Source organism: Entelurus aequoreus, linkage group LG14 (genome assembly GCF_033978785.1).
Source record: "Entelurus aequoreus isolate RoL-2023_Sb linkage group LG14, RoL_Eaeq_v1.1, whole genome shotgun sequence".
Taxonomy (NCBI): domain Eukaryota; kingdom Metazoa; phylum Chordata; class Actinopteri; order Syngnathiformes; family Syngnathidae; genus Entelurus; species Entelurus aequoreus.
This window is the reverse complement of record NC_084744.1, coordinates 24399376-24425147: the sequence shown is the minus strand read 5'-3', so window position 1 is coordinate 24425147 and position 25772 is coordinate 24399376. Positions and strand designations below refer to the sequence as shown.

Here is a 25772-nt window from a genome sequence, read left to right as displayed (position 1 = left end):
ATCCACTCCTGAAGCATGGCTGTGCTGTTGTCTGCACTGTGGTCTGAGGCTGCCCTGAAGTCACACAGAGGACATTCTCTCATCAGTCGGTAGTCTTAACAAAAGATTATGTTTTACCAGATGGATATTTTGCCCTTTGGATAGTCCAGTCTCAATGCATTCCAAGAAGTGAGGGAGGCTGTGCTGGACATTGCACGCAAGGATGGTGATCAGCACTGTAGGCTTGAGCAGAGAGGACTTCTGCATGGCCGGTGACTGCAAGGGATAGAATAGAATAGAATAGAAAGTACTTTATTGATCCCTGGGGGAAATTCAGCACCACAGTTCGCTCACAATAGACAATAAACACTTAGGTATTTCCACCAGCAGCTCCACTGTGCTGGTGTGCAGGAAGAAAAGGACCAAGGCGAATCGGAGTGCTACAAAGCCAAGAGACATAATGTACAAATTGGCATAATGTCATTGGCACGTTGTGTAAATGGTAAAAAAAAACAGAATATAATGATTTGCAAATCCTTTTCAACATATATTCAATTGAATAGACTGCAAAGACAAGATACTTAACGGTCGAACTGGTAAACTTTGTTGTTTTTTGCAAATATTAGCTCATTTGGAATTTGGTGCCTGAAACATGTTCCAAAAAAGCTAGCACAAGGGGCAAAAAAGACTGATAAAGTTGAGGAATGCTCGTCAAACACTTATTTAGAACATCCCACAGGTGAACAGGCTAATTGGGAACAGGTGAGTGCCATGATTGGGTATAAAAGCAGCTTCCATTAAATGCTCAGTCATTCACAAACAAGGATGGGGCGAGGGTCACCACTTTGTCAACAAATGCGTGAGCAAATTGTCGAAGAGTTTAGGAACAACATTTCTCAACGAGCTATTGCAAGAAATTTAGGGATTTCACCATCTACAGTCTGTAATATTATCAAAAGGTTCAGAGAATCTGGAGAAATCACTGCAAGTAAGCGGCAAGGCCGAAAACCAACATTGAATGCCCATGACCTTCGATCCCTTAAGCAGTACTGCATCAAAAAGCGACATCAGTGTGTAAAAGGATATCACCACATGGGCTCAGGAACACTTCAGAAAACCACTGCCAGTGACCACAGTTCGTCGCTACATCTGTAAGTGCAAGTTAAAACTCTACTATGCAAAGCGAAAGCCATTTATCAACAACACCCAGAAACGCTTCGCTGGGCCCGAGGACAACTGTGGATGTTGTGTCCTCCAGACCAAAGAGGAAAAGAACCATCTGGACTGTTATTGGCGCAATGTTAAAAAGCCAGCATCTGTGATGGTATGGAGGTGTATTAGTGCAAAAGGCATGGGTAACTTACACATCTGTGAAGGCGCCATTAATGCTGAGAGGTACATACAGGTTTCAACAAAAAGTCAGGGAATAAATCATTGTACACAGGAGGCATGGCTCAAACAATTGCATATAATACAAGGGAATAAGGGACACAATGTATTATGTTGTTGCCATCTTATGTTGTATTTTAAATTGTTGTATTTCAAGAATATGTTTGTTTAGGAATGTTTTTGTTATCCTAGAATTGTTTATAATCATGTTCAACAAATTAAAGGAAAATTCATAAAATCATTCAAGGATTTAGACAATTTTAAAGTCAAAAATATCAATATTGGGAATATTATGGAAATAAGTATTTTTATGTAACCAAAACAAAAGATTTAATTGATTGATTGTAACTTTTATTAGTAGAATGCACTTTACAGTACATATTACGTACAATTGACCACTAAATGGTAACACCCGAATAAGTTTTTCAACTTGTTTAAGTCGGGGTCCACGTTAATCAATTCATGGTAAATGAATTGCAGCCAAAATATATTTGTAACAAAAACATTTATTTGAAATATATATATACAGATAGGCTCCAGCGCCCCCGTAACCCCAAAAGGGACAAGCGGTAGAAAATGGATGGATGTATAAAGAAATTCAAACAAAAAAAAAATTGCAAAAAATAAGTTACCGGTAACTAAAATACTGGATTTGCAAATAAAAAAAATATCTGCAAAGAAAAAAAAATTATTAGAATTTTTTTTTTTGACAAAAAAAAATGTAGGTAGCTTATAATTTGTATATATTTTTTGTTTGCCTAGAACAGGGTTCGGCAACCCAAAATGTTGAAAGAGCCATATTGGACCAAAAATACAAAAACAAATTTGTCTGGAGCCGCAAAAAATTAAAAGCCATATTATATACAGATAGTGTGTCATGAGATATAAATTGAATTAAGAGGACTTAAAGGAAACTAAATGAGCTCAAATATACCTACAAATGAGACATAATGATGCAATATGTACATATCGCTAGCCTAAATAGCATGTTAGCATCGATTAGCTTGCAGTCATGCAGTGACCAAATATGTCTGACTAGCACTCCACACAAGTCAATAACATCAACAAAACTCACCTTTGTGCATTCATGCACAGCGTTAAAAGTTTGGAGGACAAAATGAGACAGAAAAAAAAGTGGCATAAAACACGTCATAGAAAGTCAGAGAAAGTTATATATGTAAACAAACTACGGTGAGTTCAAGGACCGCCAAAATTAGTAGGACAAAACGGCGCTCGCCAAATACTCGAATCAGTGAAGCATGTATAGTATAAACAGTGTGCTTTGTAACAATTAGGGAGGTTTGTGTCATGTTTGTCCTCCTACAGAAACCATACTCAAACAAAAAATATATTTTTTCCCCCTCATCTTTTACATTTTTCATACATTTTTGAAAAAGCTCCAGAGCCACTAGGGCGGCGCTAAAGAGCCGCATGCAGCTCTAGAGCCGCGGGTTGCCGACCCCGGCCTAGAATATTTGTTTTATCATAATCTACAAAAGAAAAAAAAAAACACAGAATCCTTCAAAGATCTTGAAAATGTTAAAGCCAAAAGGAATTGCATTGGCAATATTATGGTGATAAATGTGTTTAAAAAAAATGCAAGCATGTAAATGCAAATACAAATAATGATAGACTTGAAAAAGACTTGAAATGGATTTTAAATTTGAAAGAAAATATATGCATATATAAAAACAAATATATAAAAATATTTGCAAACAAAAATACTGGATCTGCAACCAAAAAAATACAAGGTACACAAAAACAAAAAATGTATGTGGCAAATAATTTTTGGGTTACAAATATATGTATTTTTTGGATGCCAATAATTTAGTTTGTTGTATATCTCTGTCTTTCTTGCAAATCTTTTTTTAAAGTTCATTGCACAAAAAACAGAAATTTCTCTCCATACAATGTGGCCCTGTTCTGTATTTACTTGGCAGTCGGAACATTAGTATCCGAACGTGTTCCACTACGACCACATTCAATTGTTGCACATAAGCAGTGACAGAACTGGTCCGTTCGAAATGTAAAACTAACAGTAATATACTAAACACTGTTAACAGTAACATAACTTATTTATTTGATGAAAAAATGATATGGTAAATCTATTACAGTAACACGAACAAGTTCGTGGAAGTGGGTAAGATTTGTTTCTCGCTGTGTCCATGCTGGATTGTAGCACTCGGCAGCAATGGACTCGTCGAAAGAGTCTCCGAACTGGATTCTGCAACATCCGGTGGTGAGTATATTTATGTAAATATAATGTCAATATTGCTGCTAAAACTAATTTTATTTACATTTGTCTCTAATTCAGTATGACGTTATGAAGAACCTCGGCGTGGAAGACAGTGCCCAAGTGCATGCTGCTTTTCTTGTTTACATGGATCTTACTGAGCGTGAGTTTGACAACAATATATATTTGTGCATTATTAAAAACAACAACATTTGAGATAAACTTAGTAGTCCAAGATGAAAGGAGAGGTAATAACATGATGGTTTCGTACGTACAATTTGATATATCAATTCATAGTGACACAATGACAGTACCAAAATCACACGGTATTATTGTGGTATTTATATAAAAAAAATAAAAAAGTAAAATGACGTAGTGTGTAAAATGAAGACGCAGGAATGTTTAGATCAGTGGTTCTTAAAGGCCTACTGAAATGAATTTTTAAAATTTAAACGGGGATAGCAGATCCATTCTATGTGTCATACTTGATCATTTCGCGATATTGCCATATTTTTGCTGAAAGGATTTAGTAGAGAACATCGACGATAAAGTTGCAACTTTTGGTCGCTGATAAAAAAAGCCTTGCCTGTACCGGAAGTAGCGTGACGTCAACGGTTGAAAGGCTCCTCACATTTCCCCATTGTTTTCAATGCAGCTAGAGCGATTCGGACCGAGAAAGCGACGATTACCCCATTAATTTGAGCGAGGATGAAAGATTCGTGGATGAGGAACGTTAGAGTGAAGGACTAGAATGCAGTGCAAGACATATCTTTTTTCGCTCTGACCGTAACTTAGGTACAAGCTGGCTCATTGGATTCCACACTCGCTCCTTTTTCTATTGTGGATCACGGATTTGTATTTTAAACCACCTCGGATACTATATTCTCTTGAAAATGAGAGTCGAGAAAGCAAAATGGACATTCACAGTGACTTTTATCTCCACGACAATACATCGGCGAAACACTTTAGCTACGGCGCTAACGTGATAGCATCGTGCTTAACTGCATATAGAAACAAAAGAAATAAACCCCTCGACTGGAAGGATAGATAGAAAATCAACAATACTTCTAAACCATGGACCTGTAACCACACGGTTAATGCTTTCCAGCCTGGCGAAGGTTAACAATGCTGTTGCTAATGACGCCATTGAAGCTAACTTAGCAACCGGACCTCACAGAGCTATGCTAAAAACATTAGCTATCCACCTACGCCAGCCAGCTCTCATCTGCTCATCAACACCCGTGCTCACCTGCGTTCCAGCGATCAACGGTGCGACGAAGGACTTCACCCGATCACAGATGCGGTCGGCGGCCCGGAGACGGAAGAAGTTAAGGTGAGTTCGGCGGCTAGCGCGTCTGCTATCCACCTCAAAGTCCTCCTGGTTGTGTTGCTGTAGTCCGCCGCTAATACACCGATCCCACCTACAACTTTCTTCTTTGCAGTCTTCATTGTTCATTAAACAAATTGCAAAAGATTCACCAACACAGATGTCCAGAATACTGTGGAATTTTGAGATGAAAACAGTTTTTTGTATAGGATTCAATGTGTCCGCATACTTCTGTTTCAACGATTGACGTCACGCGCATACGTCATCATACATAGACATTTTCAACCGAAAGTTTAGCGGGAAATTTAAAATTGCACTTTATAAATCAACCCGGCCGTATTGGCATGTGTTGCAATGTTAAGATTTCATCATTGATATATAAACTATCAGACTGCGTGGTCGGTAGTAGTGGGTTTCAGTAGGCCTTTAACCTTGTTGGAAGTACCGAACCCCACCAGTTTCATATGTGCATCCACCGAACCCTTCGTTAGCGAAAAATAAAATGTTTGTTTTTTTTCAAATTCAAAACAAAGTTACATGTTTTTTTACTGGTGCACAAAATGAACCGTGTATGAACATCACCTTGTTCAAAGAACCAAACCAACACAGTGCATGAACTCACAACAAATTACACACCTGCAAATCAGATGGAAAATTAGAGGGAACAGTCTTTGGGGGTCACTCGAACGAGTATGACGATCCTCCTGGTAGGGGTGTATCCCTTTATGGAGGATGCCTGTGCGTGACTTTGTTTTACGTGGGGAGACTGGTGCACAGACAGTCACCACACGATCCTTGACAGAATCGGGGTCCAATGGCATGGAGTCCAAGACGACTGGGGACCCTTTTCTGCTGCAGCCTTCTTCCGCCATCGCAGCCGTTGTGGTAGTTCTTAAATCTACCGTCTTCTGCCTGCTCCGCCCTTGAGGTCTTCACCGTATCCCTGGCTAGGGGGCAGTCAGGTACTAGGCCTTTGCCAAGGGCCACCTGGGGTAACAGTAGTAAAGGGATTAACCTCCTACTGCTCTAAGACCCCATTGAGGAGCCTCCACTGCCGGATGCACTTTAACGTCATGCCCAGGACTCAAATATCCATAATACGCCGATAGGGAGAAGTTTTTATTTTCACGATGAGTTGGGTGTGTCTTGATCTCCGCGGCGGAGGCTCCGCCGAACCCCTGAGGCCGACTCACCGAACCCCTAGGGTTCGATCGACCCCAGGTTAAGAACCACTGGTTTAGATAAACCCACTGACTGTAATTGAATACAAATATACTGCTCAAATGTTCTTATCATATTTATTACTACAGGAACATCCACTGTTTCAAGCAAATATTAAAGCAACTTTACAATTTAGTGTCTTTAAAGTGACAATGTAAATATCTAGTGTAAAATAATAATGTTTACTTCAGTGTTTTTCAACTTTTACTTTATGAGAAGTAGTTTCCTCCACAGTGGTCCTGTTTTTCAGAAAAGTTAACGATCAATGTAAGTGTTAATAATGTAAATACCTCACAAACTGATATTTAGCTTCACTGGCTTCAAATATATTTTCTGGTTGACAGTTTATGAGGGGGCGACGTGTCCAGGGTGTACTGCCTTGCAGCTAAATAGGCTTTAGCCCCCCACAACATTAAGAGAGACACGTGGTAGAAGATGGATGGATGGATATCAAGTAGCTTTTCACTTCAACTAGGGCTGGGCGATATGGCCTTTTTTATACAGCTCGATATTTTGCCTTAGCCTTGAATGAACACTTGATACATATAATCACAGCAGTATGATGATTCTATGTGTCTACATTAAAACATTCTTGTTCATACTGCATTAATATATGCTCATTTTAAACTTTCATGCAGAGAGGGAAATCACAACTAAGTCAATTTAGCAAAAGTGTATTTATTAAACAGTTATTAAGCAGTGGCACAAACATTCATGTCATTTCCAAAACAGAAAGTGCAAGATTGTCAGAGACATTTTAAAACAAGCTATTAGTGCACTTTTGTGCATGATGTCACTAAGATGACAAATCAAAACAACACTAAATTAAAGTGCACTTTTTGTACAGAACGCCACTACAATAGTTTAAAAAAATAAAGTGCACTTCTGTGCATGATGTCACACAAGATATTTAAATAACTGTCAAATAAAAATGAGCTGCATAATAGGAAATCAAATTGTATACGTCCTTCGCTATGTGGTAGGTTCCTGCGGATGTTATCTCCTTATGTCGTGGACAATTTTTTTTCATACGGTGTTGATGTGGAAATGGTTGCCTCTGCATTTTGTTGGTGTGGCACCGAACGGAGATGTTGACATGCGGAGTAAGCACTCTTCATAATCTAGCGGGTGACTTTTCAAATGATGCTACATATTAGCAGTAATGCTACTTTTTGTAGCAACGCTTTCGCCCCACACTTGACAAATTACGATTGTCTGTTCGACATATTCCCACTTGAAGCCAAACCACCGCCAGACGACGGACCCTGTGCTGTTTTTCTTAGGAATTAATTCTTCCTTCATTTGTTACCAGATTCGCACCTTCTTTCTCTCGTATTACCACTCGCACCACAGCTAACTTTAGCCATGCTGCTACCTCTCTGCTCAACGAGGGCGTATACGTATGTGACGTATGTAAGAAGGTGCGCTTGTTTACGTCTCTGTGAGAAGGAGAGATTAGAAAGAGTGAGAAGAGCCTGTAGTGTAATGCCTGCAGCTAAAAGCAACTGCGTGAGAACGTATACTCGAATATCACGATATAGTCATTTTCTATATCGCACAGAGACAAACCCGCGATATATCGAGTATATCGATATATCGCCTAGCCCTACTTCAAATATATTTTCTGGTTGACAGTTTATGAGGGGGCGACGTGTCCAGGGTGTACCTTGCCTTCCGCCCAAGTGCAGCTAAATAGGCTTTAGCCCCCCACGACATTAAGAGAGACACGTGGTAGAAGATGGATGGATGGATATCAAGTAGCTTTTCACTTCAGCTGTAGTTTTTTTGTGTGATTTCCCTCCATGCTCTGTGTTGCCTCGGAAATGCTCGAGACGAAAGTGGTGCGCTTTGCTTTGCAGGACACAGACTTTCTTACCCCTGCAAAAGAGATTATGTTTCCGCCAGGGTTTGTTTGTGTGTATGTTAGCACCTTAACTCAACAGTTATGGATTCATTTTGATGATTTTTTTCAGGAAATGTCCAAAAAAACAATTCCTCTCATCTACTACAACATTTCCTGCTTACGGTGTTCCACGCAACCCGACCTTGTCGGCCCCGTGCTGCGCAGAGGATTCTGGTTAATGTACCGTATTTGCCGGACCATAGGGCACACTGGATTATAAGGCGCACTGCCGAGGAATGGTCTATTTTTGATAATTTTTCATATATAAGGCGCACCGGATTATAGGGCGCATTAAAGGAGTCATATTATTATTTTTTTCTTTCTAAATTGAAAACACTTTCTTGTGGTCTTCATAACATGAAATGATGGTTATTTGGTCAAAATGTTGCATAGATTATGTTTTACAGATAATCTTCAAGCCGCTTTCTGACAGTCTCTTCAGGATGCTCCGTTTTGTGGGCGGTCTTATTTACGCGGCTCACCTTCGGCAGCGTCTTTTCCCCGTCATCTTTGTTGTACCGGTGTAGCGTGCAGGGACGGGAGTGGAAGAAGTGTCAAAAGATGGAGCTAACTGTTTTAATGGCATTCAGACTTTACTTAAATCAATAACGGAGCAGCATCTCCTCATCCGGAAACAACAACAAGGCCGGAAATGTGTCTCGTGAAAAAACGTCCGACCGGAACTCTCTATTAACTAAAGTTCCTTGGGTGAATAATGTAAACTCACGACAGCGTTGGCAAGTTTACTGACAGACATAAGTAACAACTTTACACTACTTTATATTAGAAATGGCAACATTGGAGAATGAATGTCCTATAACAAGAAGATAAAAATAAAAAGCTTATCGACTACGGTCTACAAAGGCGGACCCGCGCAATTTTTCAGGTTTCATGCAGATCCCAAATACAGATCAGCAGGTACCAGAAGGTAAGAAAAGTTGTATTTGCATAATATTGCGAAACAAAACGCCAGATAATATGTCTTACCTTATACACACACCATAATAATACTCTTATGTTAATGCGCCGACAATCCATCAAGCGGTACCAAAGTCGTACTAAAACATTTTAATAGATTTTTGAGCACTGTGTGTAATGTTCTATATTTTCAATGGAACATACACTACCGTTCAAAAGTTTGGGGTCACCCAAACAATTTTGTGGAATAGCCTTCATTTCTAAGAACAAGAATAGACTGTCGAGTTTCAGATGAAAGTTCTCTTTTTCTGGCCATTTTGAGCGTTTAATTTACCGCACAAATGTGATGCTCCAGAAACTCAATCTGCTCAAAGGAAGGTCAATCAATCAATCAATCAATGTTTATTTATATAGCCCTAAATCACAAGTGTCTCAAAGGGCTGTACAAGCCACAACGACATCCTCGGTACAGAGCCCACATACGGGCAAGGAAAAACTCACCCCAGTGGGACGTCGGTGAATGACTATGAGAAACCTTGGAGAGGACCGCATATGTGGGTAACCCCCACCCCCTCTAGGGGAGACCGAAAGCAATGGATGTCGAGTGGGTCTGACATAACATTGTGAAAGTCCAGTCCACAGTGGATCCAACACATCAGCGGGAGTCCAGTCCACAGCGGGGCCAACAGGAAACCATCCCGAGCGGAGACGGGTCAGCAGCGCAGAGATGTCCCCAACTGATGCACAGGCTAGTGGTCCACCCGGGGTCCCGACTCTGGACAGCCAGCACTTCATCCATGGCCACCGGACCTATGCAACTCCCCCTCGCAAGGGACAGGGGAGAAGAGGAGAGAAGAAAAGAAACGGCAGATCAACTGGTCTAAAAAGGGGGGGTCTATTTAAAGGCTAGATTATACAAATGAGTTTTAAGATGGGACTTAAATGCTTCTACTGAGGTAGCATCTCTAACTGTTACCGGGAGGGCATTCCAGAGTACTGGAGCCCGAATAGAAAACGCTCTATAGCCCGCAGACTTTTTTTTGGCTCTGGGAATCACTAATAAGCCGGAGTTCTTTGAACGCAGATTTCTTGTCTGGACATATGGTACAATACAATCGGCGAGATAGGCTGGAGCTAAACCGTGTAGTATTTTATACGTAAGTAGTAAAACCTTAAAGTCGCATCTTAAGTGCACAGGAAGCCAGTGCAGGTGAGCCAGTATAGGCGTAATATGATCAAACTTTCTTGTTTTTGTCAAAAGTCTAGCAGCCGCATTTTGTACCAACTGTAATCTTTTAATGCTAGACATAGGGAGACCCGAAAATAATACGTTACAGTAATCGAGACGTAACGAACGCATGAATAATGAGCTCAGCGCCGCTAGTGGACAAGATGGGACAAATTTTTGCGATATTACGGAGATAAAAGAAGGCCGTTTTAGTAACACTCTTAATGTGTGACTCAAACGAGAGAGTTGGGTCGAAGATAATACCCAGATTCTTTACCGAGTCGCCTTGTGTAATTGTTTGGTTGTCAAATGTTAAGGTGGTATTATTAAATAGATGTTGGTGTCTAGCAGGACTGATAATCAGCATTTCCGTTTTCTTAGCGTTGAGTTGCAAAAAGTTAGCGGACATCCATTGTTTAATTTCATTAAGACACGCCTCAAGCTGACTACAATCCGGCATGTTGGTCAGCTTTAGGGGCATGTAGAGTTGAGTGTCATCAGCATAACAGTGAAAGCTAACACCGTACTTGCGTATGATGTCACCCAGCGGCAGCATGTAAATACTAAAGAGTGCAGGGCCAAGAACCGAACCCTGGGGAACTCCGCACGTTACCTTGACATAGTCCGAGGTCACATTGTTATGGGAGACGCACTGCATCCTGTCAGTAAGATAAGAGTTAAACCAAGACAAGGCTAAGTCTGACATACCAATACGTGTTTTGATACGCTGTAATAAAATATTATGATCGACGGTATCGAAAGCGGCGCTAAGATCAAGAAGCAGCAACATAGATGACGCATCAGAATCCATCGTTAGCAATAGATCATTAGTCATTTTTGCGAGGGCTGTCTCCGTAGAGTGATTTGCCCTGAAACCGGATTGAAAAGGTTCACAGAGATTGTTAGTCACTAAGTGTTCATTTAGCTGCTGTGCAACAATTTTTTCGAGAATTTTGGAAATAAACGGAAGGTGGGAGACCGGTCGGTAGTTTACCATGAGGTCAGGATCGAGGTTAGGTCTTTTGAGCAGAGGATGAATAACCGCTTTTTTGAATGCTAGGGGAACAGTGCCGGAGGAAAGTGATACGTTTATAATATTTAACACTGATGGACCTAATAATACAAACAGTTCCTTGATAAGTTTCCCAGGAAGTGGGTCAAGTAAACATGTTGTTTGTTTTATCCCACTTACACGCTGTAATAATTCCTCTAATGTTATTTCATCAAAAATAGAGAGACTATTTTGGAGGGCAGTGTCCGTCGTATATACAGTCGTATTTGTGTTAATAGAACCCACTTGTAGCTGGGATGCGTTGTCTTTAATCTCCTTTCTAATGAGTTCAATTTTCTTATTAAAGAAATTCATAAAATCATCTGCCGAGTGGGTGGAGCTACTGGGAGGAGTCCCTTGTTGGGTTAGCGATGCTACTGTACTAAACAGAAATTTAGGATCGTTTTTGTTGAGGCGGATGAGATTTGAGTAGTATTTAGCTTTAGCTAAGGTAAGCATGCGTTTATAAGTTATTAAACTATCACTCCATGCTTGATGGAAAACCTCAAGTTTAGTCGCGCGCCATTTGCGTTCCAGTTTTCTACATGATAATTTATGAGCTCAAATTTCTTCTGTAAACCATGGGGTGCGCCTTTTAGGAGCCCTTTTTTGCTGTAGCGGTGCTATACTATCAATAATTTCGCGCAAGGCATCGTCAAAGTTGTTAGTGAGGTTATCAATAGAGCCGACATAATTTGGGAATGGTGCCATTACCGAAGGCAGTAGGTCAGCAAGAGTCATCGTTGTGGCAGCATTAATGTTGCGGCCGCTATAGCAGTTATTATTATTATTAGCTTGTTGACAATGAGTCAAAACTTCACATTTTATAAGGTAATGATCGGACATTACTTTAGTATATGGAAGTATCATAACTTTGGAGGTGGTGACACCCCTGACAAGCACTATATCTATTGTATTACCGTTGCGATGCGTGGGTTCATGTATTATTTGTGTAAGACCACAGCTATCAATTATGGTTTGGAGCGCCACGCACTGAAGGTCCGATGGGGTATTCATATGGATATTAAAGTCCCCCATTATGATTATATTGTCGGCGTGCGTCACTAGATCAGCAACGAACTCTGAGAATTCACTGATAAAGTCCGAATAGAGCCCAGGGGGGCGGTAGATAACAGCCAGGTCGAGAGGTAGCGGTGTGACAGACCTCATAGTAAGCACCTCAAACGATTTATATTTATTATTTAGGTTAGGGGTAAGGTTGAAATTTTCATTGTATATTAGTGCGACACCCCCTCCCCTTTTAAGAGGACGGGCAACATGCGCATTCGTATAGTTAGGAGGAGATGCCTCATTGAGCGCAAAAAATTCGTCTGGTTTGAGCCAGGTTTCGCTAAGACCAATGACGTTAAGATTGTTGTCTCTAATGACCTCATTAACTAATAACGTCTTGGGAGACAATGATCTTATGTTTAAAACGCCCATATTATAGGTATTGGGCTGTTTTGACGAGTTTTTGTTGAGATTATCCGTAGTGGCAATATTAACAATGTTGCGTTTATTATGCGTAGTGCACTTTAAATAGTTTCGACCATATCTAGGAATTGATATGACGGGAATTTTCCGATTGTTTGCTTGGTGCTGCAATAGACTGGACATATCATAATTTGCCACCTCAGTAGAATGCATGTCCACCTCTGACACAGACACAACAGAAAAAACATTATGTGAATTGTGTATTATTCTAAGAGAATTGCTATGCGTACATGGATTATCCAGCCTGGCGCTGGCTAGTTCTAGCTTAACTGACTCCTCACCCGGGCTAACAGACATTGTAATTGCCTGTGACCGGGCTTGCTCTAGTGTAGTCAGTCAAATGAGACTTAAATAGTAGTCTATGTTTCTAGACAGGATGATGGCGCCTTCCTGGTTAGGGTGAAGGCCGTCTCTCATCAGCAAGCCTGGTTTGCCCCAGAAAGAGGGCCAGTTATCAATAAACGTTAGTCCCTGTTGCCTACAGAAGCTAGGAAGCCACTTGTTAACGAGACTAATCTGCTATATCTCTCATCATTGCCTCTCGCAGGCAATGATAAGAGGTCAGTTTTGTAGCTTCTGTAACGAGCTAAACTGTTTTCAGATGTGTGAACATGATTGCACAAGAGTTTTTTAATCATCAATTAGCCTTCTGAGCCAATGAGCAAACACATTGTACCATTAGAACACTGGAGTGATAGTTGCTGGAAATGGGCCTCTATACACCTATGTAGATATTGCACCAAAAACCAGACATTTGCAGCTAGAATAGTCATTTACCACATTAGCAATGTATAGAGTGTATTTCTTTAAAGTTAAGACTAGTTTAAAGTTATTTTCATTGAAAAATACAGTGCTTTTCCTTCAAAAATAAGGACATTTCAAAGTGACCCCAAACTTTTGAACGGTAGTGTATAACATTTTGGTGTTGTTTACTTGAGTCATATTGTCATAATAGTGCAGTCTACATGTATCTCTTATGTTTGACTGCCATCTACTGGTCACCCTTATCATTACACCATGTACCAAATAAAATTGCTTCAAGGTCGGTAAGCAAAACCAGAAATATTCTGTACATTAGGCGCACCAGGTTATAAGGCGCACTGTCGAGTTTTGAGAAAAAAAAAGGATTTTAAGTGCGCCGTCTAGTCCAGAAAATACGGTAGTTTATTTTCAGACCCAGCCAACGCTAAAGCGCCAGAAAAAAAACTACACACTAAGTTTTTGATTAATGCCGTCACGCATCACGGATTATTGTGAAGACTTTGAAACTGCAATACTGCAGTATATCTGCAATACCGTTACACACCTACTGTCAATAATTACTCTTGCTTGTGTCTTATTGTGTGAATGCTGTAATTCTAAAAGCGACTCCACCATCGACCACACTTTACTCTTGTTCTTTGCAGTGCGTAACTGGAAGGAGGTGTCCTGTGTTAAAAGTGATGAACTCCAGCTTGTTTTGTTAGAGGGAAAAGAGACGGAATGCTCGCCTATGCAGACAGTTTTTCCACTGCCTGTGTGTCAGTTCATAAGCCACAGAAGGTAAGACAAAGAAAAGCTGACTGCCTTATTTTGAATTTCATAAATTAACTGTTTATCACGTCACAGTGGAGAGATATGGATTTTAGAGATGTGCGATATCACAGATTTTTTTTTCTGATCAAATGTAAAACGGGTGTAAAACTTTGTAAACATTCTAGGCTTTTACTTGGCCCGCAAAAGCCTGGAATTAATATGCATCAAAAAAGTATTTTATCGAATGTATTTGTTCTTTCCATTTTGACAGAAGAAAATACAAGTAGCCTACTGCATGCAATTTAATATCTTTTTCAAACTTGATCTATTAGTGCAACACATTTTATATAATCATACATTTCAAACACTTTTCTTTTGTTAAAATAAAAATAAATACTCAGATATCTACTTGACTCAAAACAAGTTATCCATCAAATTGTACACTGTAGGGTTGTACGGTATACCGGTACTAATTAAGTATCGCGGTGCTAATCAATTGAAATCAGAACTATACCACCTTTGAAAAGTATCGGTGCCGTTCTTTCATCTGAATGCCTTAAAGAAGCACACACACACATACGCTACTCTCACAACAGCTGCTTTAAAACACGCCTTGCCTAATGTGGCGATTAGTATTAGTACCTTTGCTTCAAACTTGGGTAAACATTTAAATAATAAGCATTCAGATCTGCACAAGGAAAGAGTGGCAGGTGATAATGTAGTTGTTACACCTGTCCAGCTGTTAGGCTCCGGTGCAGACCGTAGTCGCGGCGGACAGGGCAGACGTTCCCTTCAGGGTCGATGTTTTCACCCTTCACTTTACCCGGAATGAGTCTGCTAAGCTCTGCTTTCCGGTCAGAATCAGAGGCCGGCGATTTGTGACAATCTGGCTGCTTTATTATTAGGTTCGCAGGACACAACTGGACCCGTTCATCACGCTACTGCGCAATGCACGTGCTACCTCTCTCTCTCTCTCTCTCTTTACTCGCCCACTCACTCACTGACGTTACTCAGCCAACACGTTGACATTCTCACAAACACACACACACTACTCTCATAAATTAACCAGCTCCCCTGCTGTGTACATGTAGATACATAACATGTAGACACATAACATGTAGATACGTAGGCGCTCACACAGCTGCTTGGTTTGATGCCAAATATTAGCGGAGTTAAAACTGCCCAATTAGTGTCAACTAATGCAAGTGAAATGACTACATTTTGTAACAAATTCCTACAATTTGTGTTTTGTCTTTAATAAATGTGTTTTACCTGCTACGTGGCTTATCTGTGTACATTTATCCATAGTTTTGTTTTTAGTGCTTATTAATAATTCATGAATATACATGAAATTTTCAACATCATTGAATAATTACATTTTTTATCACAATTATAATTGGGGAAAACACAGGATTTTAATTATGTCCTACTATTTGCTGTGATTTAAAAATTTTGGGTTTTGCCGTTTAAGTCCTCCTGTGTCCAGGGACATGTTTCCTGAGTTTGTTAACAATACCAAAACAACAAAAGAGTTTTTGATTACATAGATATCGATCTACCCACTGTCATATTTACTGATACTATACTTGGTATCGTTACTGCCAATAATCGTATCACTCCACCCACTTCTGTCTACATTCAAGAGCTATAACATAGCTGTTAGCATATCCTCTTACATTGTGTAGTGTAGCATGTTGAGCTATTACTCGTCCTCCCGTGACAATGATACATGTAAGAAACATACAGTAAATTCCGGACTATAAGCCACTACTTTTTTCCTACGCTTTGAATACTACGGCTTATAAAACGGTGCGGCTAATTTATGGATTTTTCTTCGCTGACAGCCATTAAGCAAATAGTTTTCATTATACACATGCAAAGACACTTAAATGTATTATTGTTTGTGCTATGGCGCCATCTTTTGGACGAGTTTGCTCACTGCAGGTGCAGCTGGATGCTATAAGTGTTTCCTGCTGTTTAAAGTTTTAAACCGGAAGCAGAAATGTTGTTCTGTCTTCTAATCATCCATAGCGTTTTTATTCGTATGGATTCTTCATCCATCACTCCAAGCAACGTTTGTAAGTTTTACGATATAACTAGGTTAATTCTTAGGCTCCAGTGACCCCCAGCGACCCCGAAAGGGACAAGCGGTAGAAAATGGATGGATGGATGGATAAACTGTCCCATGTTTGATGTCTGCAGGTGTGTTTTCATGCATATTTGTACGCGCTATCATAATGTAATCCATGGAGGGTCGTTAGCATTAGCTAATATGCTAACACATTTATGAGTGTCTGTTGGTATTATTAACTTACAACGGCATTCTTTTTTTATGGCTTCACTTTCACAAATTCCTCAGTAAATTCACCAAAATGTCATCGGGGAGTTATTGAGTCTGTTAAGCGGATTGGAGAGCGAGCTTCCGCAGCTAGTGTGTCCATGACGATGACTTCTGTTTTGTCTGATCTACCGTTTTACTGCCATTACAGACATCGTTTGGAAACAATTAGGGTATGTAAATAAACATTTCTGTGTAGATGACTCATTTCACAACATGTATATTTCCGGCTTATAGTCTGCTGCGGCTAATACCGTATTTTTCGGACTATAAGTCACAGTTGTTTTCATAGTTTGGCCGGGGGTGCGACTTATACTCAGGAGCGACATATGTGTGAAATTATTAACACATTACCGTAAAATATCAAATAATATTATTTAGCTCATTCACGTAAGAGACTAGACGTATAAGATTTCATGGGATTTAGCGATTAGGAGTGACAGATTGTTTGGTAAACGTATAGCATGTTCTATATGTTATAGTTATTTGAATGACTCTTACCATAATATGTTACGTTAACATACCAGGCACGTTCTCAGTTGGTTATTTATGCGTCATATAACGTACACTTATTCAGCCTGTTGTTCACTATTCTTTATTTATTTTAAATTGCTTTTCAAATGTCTATTCTTGGTGTTGGGTTTTATCAAATAAATTTGCCCAAAAAATGCGACTTATACTCCAGTGTGACTTATATATGTTTATTCCCTTCTTTATTATGCATTTTCGGCCGGTGCGACTTATACTCCGGACCGACTTATACTCTGAAAAATACGGTATATGGAAAGAAAACTTTCTTCTAAAATGTAGTAGGTGCGCTCTATAGTCCGGAAAATACAATAGTTTATGTGCCGTCAGGGAGGCTCGGATTGCAGACTGAGAATTGGCTTTGTACTGTGAAGGAGACATTGGACGCTAGTGAAAATGCTACAGTGTGTTAATGACGCTCGCTGTCGCTGTCAATCTTGCTGGACACAGCTAAAATGTGTCATCAACAGGCATTATCACAATATAAAAATAGTATTATAAGCTCTATTTATATCATTTATGCCATTTATCATCTAGCAACCCTAGTGCGAATGATTGTTTGTCGATACCACAGGTGTCAAACCCAAGGCACGGGGGCCAGATGTGGCTCGCCACTTCATTTTACTTGTCCCTCGAAAGCCTGGAAATAATATGTATCAATAAAGTACTGAAACTTGTCTTACTAAATGTATTATTTCTTTCTATTTTGGCTGGGAAAAAAAAGTACTCCATGCAATCGCAAATGTTGTTAACTTAAATATTGTCTAATTATGCAAAAATATATTATCAAACATTCAAACCATTTTTTAAATAAGAATAAATAGTAATAGCAATGATTTCAAAGCAAGTTATCCATCAAATTGTGCAATGTACAAGTAGCAATAAATTTCATGGTAAAATTGGGAAATTTACTGTGGTTTTTATAGCATTTTTCTCTAAATGAAAAAAACTACTTTTTTTTTACTGTAATAAACTGTGGTGCCGTTTTGGCATTTACAGTAATACACTGAAAAATCTACAGTTGTGGATTTGCTGTAAAAAACAAAACAAACTGGCAGCTTAGGTGCCAAAACTTTACTGTAAAAATGCATTTAAAAAAAATTTACATTAAAAAAACAAATGTAAATGTTTTTTTACCATAAAAACAGCAGTACGGTTTTTCCATTTACAGTAATATACATTACATATTAAGGTGAAATTACTGCAACTTACCATCATTTTTTTACATTTTAGTTTAAAAAAAAATCTAATAAAATGCATAAAAAATTGTGTAATAATAATGTTCACTGTTAAAAGCCAAACATAACTGCGATGTGACCCTCAGTGAAAACGACTTTGACACCTCTGGTCTATACCATATGTTTCCTGTAATTGAAAGGTCAACAATCCAGTGTGTACCCTGCATCTCACTCAAAGTCAGCTGGGATAGACTCTAGCTCACCATCGTGAGGCGGCATTTCTAAGGAGGATAAGCCGTTTAGCAGATGGATGCATGGATACATCAATGAAGTTGATGTTCTGTACTTATTTGCAGTATACGACACGTGCTGGACAGAGGCTTTCCGATGCTCCTGTGTGCCGTGGCCTCAGACTCCACGCTAGTCTACCAGAGGTTGACGGATGGCTTGGTGACCCCCGACCCACCCGTAGGTCCTTTCCAAGATGTTGGACGCCGCAAGCACAGGAAGAGACGACAGCAGCACTGAGCATTTGGTGGGAAACACAAGTGATCACACAACTGTTTGGACTTTGTTTGAATCAGGCTTATGTGCACTGCTAAGAGGCTGTAAGCAGCCATGATGCAGGTTCCATTGACTCTTGCTGGTCACATTTTGTTTACTTCAGTTAAAGGAGAACTGCACTTTGTTTTAAAATTGTGTCTATCATTCACAATCGTTATGTAAGACAAGAACACGTATGTTTCGTTTTTTTTATGCATTCTAACTAGAGATGTCCGATAATATAAATGCTTTAAAATGTAATATCGGAAATTATCGGTATCGTTTTTTTTATTATCGGTATCTGTTTTTAATTTTTAATTTTTTTAATTAAATCAACATAAAAAACACAAGATACACTTACAATTAGTGCACCAACCCAAAAAACCTCCCTCCCCCATTTACACTCATTCACACTCATTCACACAAAATGGTTGTTTCTTTCTGTTATTAAAGGCCTACTGAAATGATTTTTTTTTATTTAAACGGGGATAGCAGATCCATTCTATGTGTCATACTTGATAATTTTGCGATATTGCCATATTTTTGCTGAAATGATTTAGTATAGAACAACGACGATAAAGTTCGCAACTTTTGGTCTCTGATAAAAAAAAGCCTTGCCCCTACCGGAAGTAGCGTGATGTTGTCAGTTGTTTACTCCCTCATATTTTCCTATTGTTTTCAACGCAGCTAGAGCGATTCGGACCGTGAAAGCGACGATTACCCCATTAATTTGAGCGAAGATGAAAGATTCGTGGATGAGGAACGTTAGAGTGAAGGACTAAAATGCAGTGAAAGACATATCTTTTTTCGCTCTGACCGTAACTTAGGTACAAGCTGGCTCATTGGATTCCACACTCTCTCCTTTTTCTATTGTGGATCACGGATGTGTATTTTAAACCACCTCGGATACTATATCCTCTTGAAAATGAGAGTCGAGAACGCAAAATGGACATTCACAGTGACTTTTATCTCCACGACAATACATCGACGAAGCTCTTAGCTACTGAGCTAACGTGATAGCATCTGGCAGATAGAAACAAAATAAATACGGGACGGCGTGGCGAAGTTGGTAGAGTGGCTGTGCCAGCAATCGGAGTGTTGCTGGTTACTGGGGTTCAATTCCCACCTTCTACCTTCCTAGTCACGTCCGTTGTGTCCTTGGGCAAGACACTTCACCCTTTGCCTCTGATGGCTGCTGGTTAGCGCCTTGCATGGCAGCTCCCGCCATCAGTGTGTGAATGTGTGTGTGAATGGGTAAATGTGGAAATACTGTCAAAGCGCTTTGAGTACCTTGAAGGTAGAAAAGCGCTATACAAGTATAACCCATTTATCATTTATCATTTAAATAAATCCCTGACTGGAAGGATAGACAGAAGATCAACAATACTATTAAACCATGTACATGTAACTACACGGTTAATAATTCTCAGCCTGGCAAAGCTTAACAATGCTGTTGCTAACGACGCTGAAGCTAACTTAGCAACTTAGCAACCGGACCTCACAGAGCTATGATAAAAACATTAGCGCTCCACCTACGCCAGCCAGCCCTCATCTGCTCATCAACACCCGTGCTCACCTGCGTTCCAGCCATCGACGGCGCGACAAAGGACTTCACCCGATCACAGATGCGGTTGGCGGCTAGCATCGGCTGGCGCGTCTGCTATCCAAGTAAGTCCTTCTTGTTGTGTTGCTACAGCCAGCCGCTAATACACCGATCCCACCTACAACTTTCTTCTTTGCAATCCCATTGTTCATTAAACAAATTGCAAAAGATTCACCAACACAGATGTCCAGAATACCGTGGAATTATGAGATGAAAACAGAGTTTTTTGTATTGGCTTCAATGGGCTACCGATACTCCTGTTTCACTGGCTACGTCACGCGCATACGTCATCATCCAAAGGCGTTTTCAACCGGAAGTTTAGCGGGAAATTTAAAATTGCACTTTATAAGTTAACCCGGCCGTATTGGCATGTGTTGCAATGTTAAGATTTCATCATTGATATATAAACTATCAGACTGCGTGGTCGGTAGTAGTGGGTTTCAGTAGGCCTTTAATATTCTGGTTCCTACATTATATATCAGACCTGGGCAAATTAAGGCCCGGGCGCCACATGCGGCCCGTTAAGCTTTTCAATCTGTTCCGCCGGACATTCCCAAATAATTTTTTTTGATCTTTAAGATGGAAACTGTAGCTGCCATTATGATGTAATTTTCGATACTTTTCTAAATAAAGGGCACCAGAAAAAATTGCGTTTTTGGCTTTATTTTAACAAAAAATCTTAGGGTGTGGCGGACCGGTACTTTTCAGAGGCGGTATGGTACCGAATATGATTCATTGGTATCGCGGTACTATACTAATACCCGTATACCGTACAACCCTACTAGTTACTATGATAATCTACGTCACAGCAGGTCAGACGAGGCACCAAGCAGTGTGGGTGGGGAGCGTTTCCACAGAGTGTTTCCAGAGCCTGAAATGTGGGTGTCAGGGACAGACGCAGAAGGAGATTTTTACAAGAAAGTTCTAAAGGGGTTAAATCACCAAAATGATTCCCGGGCGCGGCGCCGCTGCTGCCCACTGCTCCCTAAGGGGATGGGACAAATGCAGAGGACAAATTTCACCACATCTAGTGTGTGTGTGACACTCATTGGTACTTTAATCTTTAATCTTAAAGCTTAGTGATATATCACATATATCAGATTGTAGGTGGGTTTATGTTTTACCCTTTGCATTCATATTTCGCTGTGTTTGTTGCATTTTTGTTGCATGATTGTAAAATATGTCGATTGAGAGGGGGTGTGACGTTCATATGTTGTCAATATTCAGGGTTTTATTGTTCGTAGAACATTTTTAAATTCCATTCCATTTTTAAGGCGGTCCGTCATAAAGTTTTTAGCATTCAATCAGACTTTATTGTGAGGTTTTGTATTAGTTTTCCTAAAAATAGATATACCGGCCCACAGACACATTTTTTCATCTAAATTTGGCCCCCGAGTAAAAATAATTGCCCAGGCCTGATGTATATCAATACAGTCTGGAAGGGATACAGTCCGTAAGCACACATGATTGTGCGTGCTGCTGGTCCACTAATCGTACTAACCTTTAACAGTTAATTTTACTCATTTTCATTCATTACTAGTTTCTATGTAACTGTTTTTATATTGTTTTACTTTCTTTTTTATTCAAGAAAATGTTTTTAATTTATTTATCTTATTTTATTTTATTAATTTTTTTTAAAAAGGACCTTATCTTCACCATACCTGGTTGTCCCAATTAGGCATCATATTGTGTTAATTCCACGACTGTATATATCGGTATCGGTTGATATCGGTATCGGTAATTAAGAGTTGGACAATATCGGAATATCGGATTATGGCAAAAAAGCCATTATCGGACATCCCTAATTCTAACTAGTAAATACCGTATTTTCCCTACTATACAGTGCACCGGGATAAAAGCCGCACCCACAAAATTTTAGATAATTTTTTCCCATACATTAGCCGCACTGCACTACAAGCCACAGATATATACGTTATTAAATGAGAAAGCTTTTGGAATTGTTTACTCAAATTTGTTTCAAAAACGGTGCCTGTAAAACGGCTGATCAAAAAAACCCAGAATTCATCGTCATGGACCCACTAACTGCGCAAGCTAGCTTTCCAATCAGCTAAACAGACTCAGTATCTCCACGGTGACGGTTTGTTGAATTTACTGAGGAATTTATGAAACTGGAACAATACCAAAAGAATGCCATTGTAAGTTAATAATACTAACACAGACACTTGCAAACGTGTTAGCATGTTAGCTAATGCTAAAGACGCGAGCTTCATTACATTGCGATAGCACATACAAATAAGCATGAAAACACTGCAAAAGACATCACACATGGGACAGTTTAGTACAGGGGTTGTCAAACTACGGCCCGCGGGCCGGATGCGGCCCACCAGCGTCCAAAATCCGGCCCGCGGGAAGTCCAAGTTAAAAAAATAAAAATATATTTTTTTAAATCTGTCCTTTATAATCCATTTTCTACCACTTGTTACCCTCTGTGTTTCTTAGCCACTCAGGCAAATCATATTGTCTAAAAATGCATTTTCCCATCGATAACATGACATCATTGCGCTCGCGCCGCAGTGTTCAGTCAATTAGTGCGCGAGGAATATATATATCAGGGGTGTAACTGTACACAAAAATTTCGGTTCGGTACGTACCTCGGTTTAGAGGTCACGGTTCGGTTCATTTTTGGTACAGTAAGAAAACAACAAAATATAAATTTTTGGGTTATTTATTTACCAAATTTGCAAAATCTTCCACCAAAAATATTTTTCTTAGTGGAATATTTGATGTGAAGTAATCGGAACCTTGGATAGGTCAATAATTCATAATAACATTGATTTTGATTCAATATTATGTTTCGAGCAATGACAGTTTGAAAGAAAAAAAAACAGCTTTGTTTTATTAGTCAACATTGCAACTTTTTCTAAATTACATTTAACCTTTAAGCTTTTTTATTTCACTTTTGTTATGTTTTTGTTTATTTTAATAGTATTTTTAGAATGTGCCGTGGGCCTTTAAAACATTAGCTGTTGGCCGCAAATGGCCACACTTTTGACACGCCTGCTATAGATAATAAAAAATGTAATCTGATAAATCTATGGATAAAAAGCAGAGCCTGGCGACGCATGCGCATTTATCATAACTCTCTCTCTCTCTTTGTCTCTGCCCCTCCCTCACGAATGCTGCTGCGCGCACAATTTGTTTTGTTTTCAACCCCTTCTTAACCCTGAACGTACATTGAAAATCCACCAACCCTAACTCAAAATGCCGGACATTTGAGGCATTTAAGAAACTCCGCCCTGACAGCTCCGCAAAAGAGGACATGTCCGGTGAAAAGAGGACGTATGGTCAGCCTATCGTAGCCCGTTAGCTGCTAGCATGCCGTGTGTTGTGCCTCGGTGTGCATTGTTTACACAACGTGCGTTACGCTACTTAATATGTCCATGTGGAAACTCGTTCGGTACACCTCCGAACCGAACCGGAACCCCCGTACCGAAACGGTTCAATACAAATACACGTACCGTTACACCCCTAATATATATATATATATATTTATATTTATATATATACAGCCCGGCCACATTGTTTTAACTTTATGCGGGTCGAAAAAGTGCGAGTCAAAAAGTTTGGGCACCGCTGGTTTAGTAGGTAAGAATTGTTTTACTTATATTGTAAAACTTACAAACGTTGCTTGGAGTGATAAATGAAGAATCCATGCGAGTAGAAACGCTATGGACGGCTAAAAGACGGAACGACACTAAATGGTAAAAGACACTGCAGAACTTGAAGGGAGCGAACTCGTCCAAAAGATGGCGCCATAGCACAAACAATAACACACCTATTCAGTGGCTGCTTGTTTTTTAAAACTATGTGCATCATAGCTGTCAGCAAAAAAAAGTATAAATTGGCGGCACCGTTTTATAAGCCGCAGGATTCAAAGCATAGAAAAATAGCGGCTTAGAGTCAGGAATTTGGGGTAAATGCTAGCAAAAGTCAGCTAACAATGGAGCCAAAGGGATTTGCTCTATTTGCCTATAAAGCGCACTAAAACACATCCGAAAGCCTCCATCATCGTTTTATATACATGCTGTTAGTATATATGTAATGTAGTAACATTCATAATAACATGTAATATTTGTGTATTTTCCTCAGTTTAAGCATACTGAACATAGAAAAGTCACTGTACAATGTCTGCTCTCACCGGGATGCCGACTGATGAGATATCCATATATTCCCGTTTAGATGAAGAATTAATCCTAATCCCCACAAAGGGTGAAAAAACATGTTTTTCTCACCATATCGGGGTATAAGTTGACTGTCAAAATTGGCATGATTCATAATCTAAAATTAACTTTAACTTGCTCAACGGGTTAAAACATGTCAATATAGCAGCATACACTAGTTAGCTCTGTGATCCCGGTGCCGCTAAAAATAGTTTGTCTGCATTAGCGCTTAAAATGAAAATGTTTGGTCTGGTCTAGGGATGTCCGATAATATCGGACTGCCGATATTATCGGCCGAGAAATGCTTCAAAATGTAATACCGGAAATTATCGGTATCGGTTTCAAAAAGTAAAATGTATGACTTTTTAAAACGCCGCTGTGTACACGGACAAAGGGAGAAGTACAGAGCGCCAATAAACCTTAAAGGCACTTCCTTTGCGTGCCCGCCCAGTCACATAATATCTACGGCTTTTAACACACACAACCGAATGCAATGCATACTTGATCAACAGCCATACAGGTCACACTGAGGGTGGACGTATAAACAACTTTAACACTGTTACAAATATGCGCCACACTGTGAACCCACACCAAACAAGAATGACAAACACATTTCGGGAGAACATCCACACCGTAACACAACATAAACACAACAGAACAAATACCCAGAACCCCTTGCAGCACAAACTCTTCCGGGATGCTACAATATACACCGCTCGCTACCCCCCCCCCCCCAACCCCCCAACCCCGCCCACCTCAACTTCTTCATGCATGTCCCAAATTCCAAGCTGCTGTTTTGAGGCATGTTAATAAAAAATAATGCACTTTGTGACTTCAATAATAAATATAGCAGTGCCATGTTGGCAAATTTTTTTCCATAACTTGAGTTGATTTATTTTGGAAAACCTTGTTACTTTGTTTAATGCATCCAGCGGGGCATCACAACAAAATTAGGCATAATAATGTGTTAATTCCACGACTGTATATATCGGTATCGGTTGATACCGGTATTGGTAATTAAGAGTTGGACAATATCGGAATATCGGATATCGGTAAAAAAGCCGTTATCGGACATCTCTAGTCTGGTCACAAGATGTAATTACAGTATTGTAGGCGTTTTTTTGATGTTTTTCAGAGGGCTTT

The 25772-nt window shown here is 39.7% G+C and overlaps 1 protein-coding gene across 2 annotated transcripts in view; it reads left to right on the top strand.

Moving 5' to 3' along the window:
- Window positions 1-3343: 3343 nt before the first annotated feature.
- Window positions 3344-25772, top strand: part of tsen15 (TSEN15 tRNA splicing endonuclease subunit) — a 32710-nt gene continuing 10281 nt past the window's right edge. Inside the window, exons 1-4 of one of the 2 annotated variants that reach the window (XM_062069277.1) lie at window positions 3344-3607; window positions 3683-3764; window positions 14150-14285; window positions 18659-18837. In XM_062069277.1, coding sequence (XP_061925261.1) covers window positions 3560-3607; window positions 3683-3764; window positions 14150-14285; window positions 18659-18830 — 438 coding nt within the window. In that variant the 5' untranslated portion in view covers window positions 3344-3559 and the 3' untranslated portion in view covers window positions 18831-18837. Of the gene's footprint in view, window positions 3608-3682; window positions 3765-14149; window positions 14286-18658; window positions 18999-25772 lie in introns of those variants that run through there. The other variant, XM_062069276.1, reaches the window with a different exon arrangement.